Below are 6,675 nucleotides of genomic sequence, written 5' to 3' on the forward strand. Positions count from 1 at the left end.
CTCTCAGAACATATATCATTGTTTTGGGGGGGTCTGAAGCTGTTTTCTAGCCAAAAACTCATTTAATCATGTGTGCGCAAATGTAAGAAATTGCTCCGGGCAGCGAGTGGTTAACTAATATCTCTCTGATACTTTGTCTGCTTTCACTGATATGTGGGTTTTGGGTGAACTTTGACCTACTTAAGAATTTGTCGTCTTTCTTCCTCTAGATAAAGACTCTAACTCCACCTTGACGGAAGGTAAGACCACCACAGCCACGGCCCGGTTGGAATCTGGCGAGATCGCGCCGTCAGAAGACAATGATGACCAAGCGGAGAGTAACGCTGAGGATTCTGGGAAGCCACCGACCTCTGAGACGGAGGTGGAAATTCTTCCTGGCGCGGAGGAAGAGTGTAACCCATTACTTACCACAGATCCGAACGCTTATTGCATCGCTAGCGAAGAGGCGGATGGCAACCAGACCATCGCCACCGAACTGACCGCAAACTCCCGACGGAAGACCATGATCTACAAGAAGAGGCTGAGCGCGCTGGGGATCACCAAGGCCGAGGACGAGCACATCCTGTCCCAAGGAATGTTCCTCTCCATCGCCAGTAATCAGTTTAAGTGGAACGGTAAAGGCAGCTTTGGGACCTTCCTCTTCTAAACGTCACTTTTCACGCGCGATTCTTAACTTGAACTGATCTGCATTTTTTTTTTTTTTTTTTTTTTTTTTTTTTTTTTTAAGCTGATGGCTTCTTGTGTATATATTGTATTTTCCAACCAGTCTGTATCTGTAGCAGTTCCATGGTAGCTTTTAGGTCTGAGCTAGGCACAGTCCTGGTTGCCTACATGCCGCCCAGTGCCCTTTGGCACTTACTGTGCATCCCTCAGGACCCCTACAGACAGTCTGTGTTCCCCTATTTGCCCTGTGTCTCCAAGCTATGACTGTCCTTGAAGCATGTCCCCAGTCACCAACAACTCCTATAGTATGTCTGCCGTCTCTGACCATCTGCAGCATGTCTACACTCCCTGACCATCTGCTGTAGAATGCCTGTAATCTTCAAGCCAGGGGTAGGAAGCTCTGGCACTGCAGCTGTGGTGAAACTAAAATTCCCATCGTGCCTCTGGGAGTCATGCATGTGGCTGTGTCTTGTAATGCCTCATTGGATTTGTAGTTCCACAACAACTGGAATGCTTGAGGTTGCCTACCCCTGCTTTACACCGTCTCCTGTTGTATATCTGCAGGCTCTGAAAGGTTTATGTAGCATTTACTGAAGATGTGTGGCCCTTTGGTGATGCCAGGGGCCACACTTGAGACAGGAAAATCAGGTCACCATTGGTGTAGAGGATGTGAAAGGATTTTTACAGTGCGTTTCCGTCACCTTTCCAGTGCTATGCGTATGTCTCCGGGGGCCCTTTTTTGGGGGGCATTTGTTCCAGGCTTCATTTTGTAAATGGGGAATAAACGTTTCTGCCGCAAGGACGACGGCTTTATGTTCCCCGTACACCAGGGATTGCGGCTTTCAGACCTTTCCTGGTCTATTCAGTAAAATAAAATTGCACAATGTATCTTTTTCAGCTTCCTCTATAGTCTGACGCAGGTTTCCAGGTTCTTAGCTGTGGGTGAGATTGCTGCGCGGCATGCCTCTTGACTGACCAGCCATGGCTATTTCTTATCCGCTATTGAGCACTTTGTGCAAAACGCATGGAGGCGACTTCTTCTTTGATGTCTGGTTATCTGTGCGTGCCCGTGCATCCTAACAATAAATCTTTCAGTCAAGCAAGACAACAACAAGAGAATGAAGTGGTTTAGTTTGCAGGAGTTTTTGTATTGTGCATGGCCAGGAGGAGAGACGCGACCGTAGCGCTGAGACCGGCCGTGCTTACACCCTAATGGCCTGGAATTAGTGGGCTCTGTGCTGCCTTCCGAATATAAAATGAGATTTTTGGGCTGTAGAAAGAAAAGCGTTCGTCACATGAGGTGATTTTTGAGTCCATCGTCTATTTTTGCTTTAACACGAAAGAGTGTTGTACCCGGAGTTGGGCTTTAACCTTTGCTGCGGCAGGTGAACGATGGTTCGTAGCGCTGAGCTGCGCGCACTTTGGTGGGTTTTTGCGTTTCCAAAAGTGTTTTTATATTTTTGTTACAGTACAGGTTAATGACGGTTTTTGCAGGAGGAAAAGAGTAGCCAAATATGATGGCGCGTTTTGGGGTGAAGTTTATGAAAGAGACGTATTTTATATACTTGGCGGGGAAGCTTGCGCAGAGGGACACACCGCATTCTATCATTGGGTTGTATTCACACTGCAGTTTGGGGATTTCTGCGGCAAGATTCTCAAATCCTTCATTTAAATGCGGCCGCTGTCGTCCCATTCAGGTTAAGAGCGGCTGACAGCGGCCGCATCTGTAAAAGTCAGTCCCCCAGCACTTTGCATATAATTGTATGTGATGCAATAACAGATCACTGTCCATGAACACATCGGGCTTGTACCCAGGACAGTGCTGTATTCCAAACCACATTATCATATCGCATACGATTTAGATGCAGACTGCTGCTTACAGATGCGCCCGCTGTCACCCGGTCATTAACTTTTAGATGCTGCCGATGTCGACAGTTAAACAGCATAATTGGGGTTGTTGCAGCAGGTATCTTAAATGCATAGTGTCAGGAGGGCATTATTATTATACAGGATTTATAGAGTGCCAACAGTTTGCTCAGCACTTTATGTAATTTAATGTGATCTAACAATAATGGAGGCAAAACAGCCATATAAATTATGACTAGGCGACCATGTTTTGAGGCCCAATTTATACAGTTATTTCTCTCTCCAACTTTTATATACTCCTCTAAGAGGTCCATTCTGACTTCCGGCCTCCCCTTCCGTCTTGTATCTGACTTCCGGCCTCCCCTTCCGTCTTGTATCTGACTTCCGGCCTCCCCTTCCGTCTTGTATCTGGCCTCCCCTTCCGTCTTGTATCTGACCTCCGGCCTCCCCTTCCGTCTTGTATCTGGCCTCCCCTTCCGTCTTGTATCTGGCCTCCCCTACATAGCCACCCTTTTGTGGGCTAGTAAGCTGTGTGTCTTCACAAACACACAGACAAAGCAATCCCATCTCCTTCTCCACCACCTTCCTTCCTTCCTCCCTTTTCCAAGCTAGTAGAGGGAAAGCTTCTGAAGACTTTGCTGTCCCTTGCGATATTGTACTGGGCAGGAAGTTCAGGGAAGCTGAGCTGAGAGAGTTGGAGCTGTTTGGAAACATGATGACTAAGTGCTCGGGCAAAATACTTTGCAGGGCAATGATCGTTCCATTAGTGAAAAAAATGTTTTCGGGGGGGAGCCAAACAAGCCATCGATTGGCTATTGCTGTCATGTTGACCCTTTTGGATCTAATACTGCGGGTTCCAGGCCCAGGGCACTTGTGCAGATCGGTCTGGACTTGTCCCGGATGCTTGTTGCTGACTTGTTCCAGAGCAATGACTCTGTGCTGAGTCCAGAAGCAGCCAAGCGGTGAGTATTTTCAGCAGGAGGTCGGTAACGGCGGCCCCCAGATCCCTGACCGATGTCCTTTTTAAAATGTCACTTCAGTTGGTGTGATGCAAGTGAGTTTGGTGATAGCAAAGTGTACGGTGGCTGCAATGAATCTCTACAATGGTGAACGCTCAGTCACAGATTTTTAATACAGAGCCAATAGGGTGTAGGTCCAGTTATCCACCCCCCATGGGACTGCTTTTTGGAGTTTGTTGGGCTCCCTTTTGGCTTCTTGACTATCCCGGGGACTTCAGTGGTGATCTCCTTCCCATCTCTGTTGCCACTTATGATGAAGTTTGGATATTCTTCTTCCACCTCTTTATAAAATCCAATGACACCTGAGCGGGAGAACGGAACTCGTGATAGGTGCGGAGAGATGGAAGCTCAGAGGCAGAGCATCTCACCCCTGGGTACCCCGAAAGATGAAAGCGACCAATGATATGCCATGTATAGCATCTGACGAGACTTCTTATGTTCTTATATGGACGGACTGTCCCTTGTAGGCTGAGGAATTACCGGCCTATGGAATAGATTTATCACAGGATCTTGCTGCCGCTTCCCGCATTGGGCACCCCGGTGCTAAGTTTCCTCCTTTTTGTAGTATTATATATCGGTGGATCAGATTTGGGGTATTGAGGAGAAGTTTGCAAATTTGAGGTCTTGCATTTTCACCGTATTCCTTCACATTATGAATGACTATCGGGGTTCACAAGGAGAGTGTCATGTGTCATATAATATGTATGTGTGTATCACCGTATTCCTTCACATTATGAATGACTGTCGGGGTTCACAAGGAGACCATGTGTCATATATGTGTATCACAGTATCTATGGGGGAGGGGGGGGAAAAAAAAAAGGAGCCCATGTGTCATATATGTGTATCCCAGTCTTTGGGGGGGGGGGGGGGGGGGGTGAATTGTAAAATAATAAAATGAATGTATCTATCTCTCAACAAAGACTTTTTGTTTTCTTGCTTTTTAGATTTGCGATGAGTGAAATTCTTTTAAATTGAGCTGCTTCCTCCTTTTGTAGAAGAGGAGCGCCTGCACCCTTATTTCTTGGGGGGTATGGCTGGTCTATGTGAAGTGTGCATCCCATAATCTGCACTGTACATTGTTTAAACCTTCAATACCTTGTGACATCAAAAAAAAAAAAAAAGCTGCCAAATACCTGAAATATTGGTTTATTCCAGCGGTCATGTGACCGTAAGCACCTGATTCATAACTGGATGGGGAGCGGAGTGGCAATAGAAGGATTCGGTTGGCGCCATGACGTAGTTGTGGGCAAGGAAATATAGTCTTGCTTCTGATTCTACCCGACGCTCCACCATTGCGTTGCCCGGCAGCATGGGAATCATTTTAGGTAGGACGGGCTCTTCATTCATATCACTATATGTACAACATTGCTAAGCCAGCGTGGCAGATATTGTTCCCTTTTTATTATTGGAGCTCGGCTGTAAGAGAATTCCAAATTCTAAAAATAAAGTGTGTGCGTCCCCTCCCTCCTGGTATTCCCTTTCCTGCCAGTTTTCTGCGTGCGTCCCATGGGGCCTCCCGTGCGGGTGTAATATCCCCCCCCCTCCGACTCCACGCGGAATGATTTCATTAACATTCAATTAGCGAAGTCGTAATATTGACGGAAGTGTAAAAACAAGGCCGTATTTAAGCTTTTATGTGACCGCTCGGGAGAGGGGCCGGATCACTTTACTCTGGAGGAGGAGAGGACGGTAATTACAGAAGCCGTACTGGATGGCACTGCCGGCTCGGCTGCTGGATGATGCGCTCCCGTTATCATCGCTGCTCCCAAACTTGGAGTAGACCTACGCCCCTCCTATAGGTGCTGCAGCCCTTCATTATACCTGCATCTCCCCTGCAAAGGCCAACAAATAATAATTGGGAAGTCCACCCCATGCAGCTTCCTGTGACGGAGTGGCTACTAGGGACGCACCGATACCGGCTTTTCGATATCGAGTACCAATATTTATCTTCCGGGACTTGCCGATACCAGTTACCGGTACTTCCCTAGCATGGAGCCAGCTGGGTAATCAGGAAGCCGGGCAGCTTGTCCTTACATGCCGCTCAGCTTCTTATTTGCCCGGGAAGCCAACTCAATGCTGTTTTCGCCGATTCGATGCTGATTGGCTGGGAAGCCGATCAGCATCCAGCTGGCTGTTTGACCAGCTCAACATCCAAGCCAATCAGGAAGCCGGGCAGTTGGTTCATTACACGCTGCCCTGCTTGGCTATGATGCTGGTTCCATGCTGTTTGGCCAGGAAGCTGCTTTTCCAGCCAATCAGCATGGAGCTGGCTTTCTGGCCAATCAGGAAGCCGAGAGGCGGTTCATTACCTGCGGTCCAGCATATTGATTGGCTGATGAGCTGGCTCGATGCTGATTGGCTGGGTAGCCGGCTACCCGGCCAATCCGCATTGAGCCAGCCAATCAGTCGGGCCGCTTGGCTTGCTGATTGGCTAGGAACCCGGCTCCATGTTTCCTCACGGCACTGCCGGTCAGACCAGAAGTTCCAGTATCGGGATAAGTATCGGCGCATTTGGGCGACTGCGAATACAAATACTCGGTATGCGCATTGATACTAGTTTTGGTATCGGTGCATCCCTAGTGGCAACGATATTGCACTGCTCCTGAATTCAGATCAGAGATGTCACCTTCCTGTAGGCGGTGCCTATTTGCACTACAGTGGGAGGAAAAAGGTTGCAGGGGGCGTGACTCTCAGCTTTGGTGCTGCTGATTCACAAGCCTTGTCCATCAGCACCCGTCCACATCTAGTCCCGCCCACAACTTCTGGATTGACAGTTCTACCTCTGCAGCTGAAACTCTCCCACTGTGAGCTGCAGTGTCTGGGAGGGGGAAGCTTTCTCCTGCCTGCCGCAGACTGATCACTGGGGGAGGGGAGATTGAGAAAATGCTTCCTCCTGCCTGCCGCAGACTGATCACTGGGGGAGGGGAGACTGAGGAAGTTCCTCCTGCCTGCAGCAGACTGATGACATCATCTCATCCTAGGCCAAGTCACTGGACTGGACCTCATGGAAGGCCTTTAAATGATAACAGGTGGAGCTTTTCTGAAAATGTAGACGGTTGCAGACACAGGAAGTGACTGTCAGGTCAGAATTCTATGAGGCTGGAGGCAGGAAATAAAGCTATACCCT

General features: G+C 48.4%; 1 protein-coding gene across 1 annotated transcript in view; it reads left to right on the forward strand.

Moving 5' to 3' along the window:
• The window catches only part of SHCBP1 (SHC binding and spindle associated 1), a 14,787-nt gene extending 14,123 nt beyond the window's left edge, over nt 1-664 (forward strand). Inside the window, exon 13 of the mRNA XM_018552854.1 lies at nt 210-664. Within this exon, the coding sequence (XP_018408356.1) occupies nt 210-646 (437 nt within the window). The 3' untranslated portion in view covers nt 647-664. The remainder of the gene's footprint in view (nt 1-209) is intronic.
• The last annotated feature ends 6,011 nt before the right edge of the window (nt 665-6,675 follow it).

This window comes from Nanorana parkeri, unplaced genomic scaffold, assembly GCF_000935625.1.
Source record: "Nanorana parkeri isolate BGI_ZX_2015 unplaced genomic scaffold, ASM93562v1 scaffold6, whole genome shotgun sequence".
Taxonomy (NCBI): Eukaryota; Metazoa; Chordata; class Amphibia; order Anura; family Dicroglossidae; genus Nanorana; species Nanorana parkeri.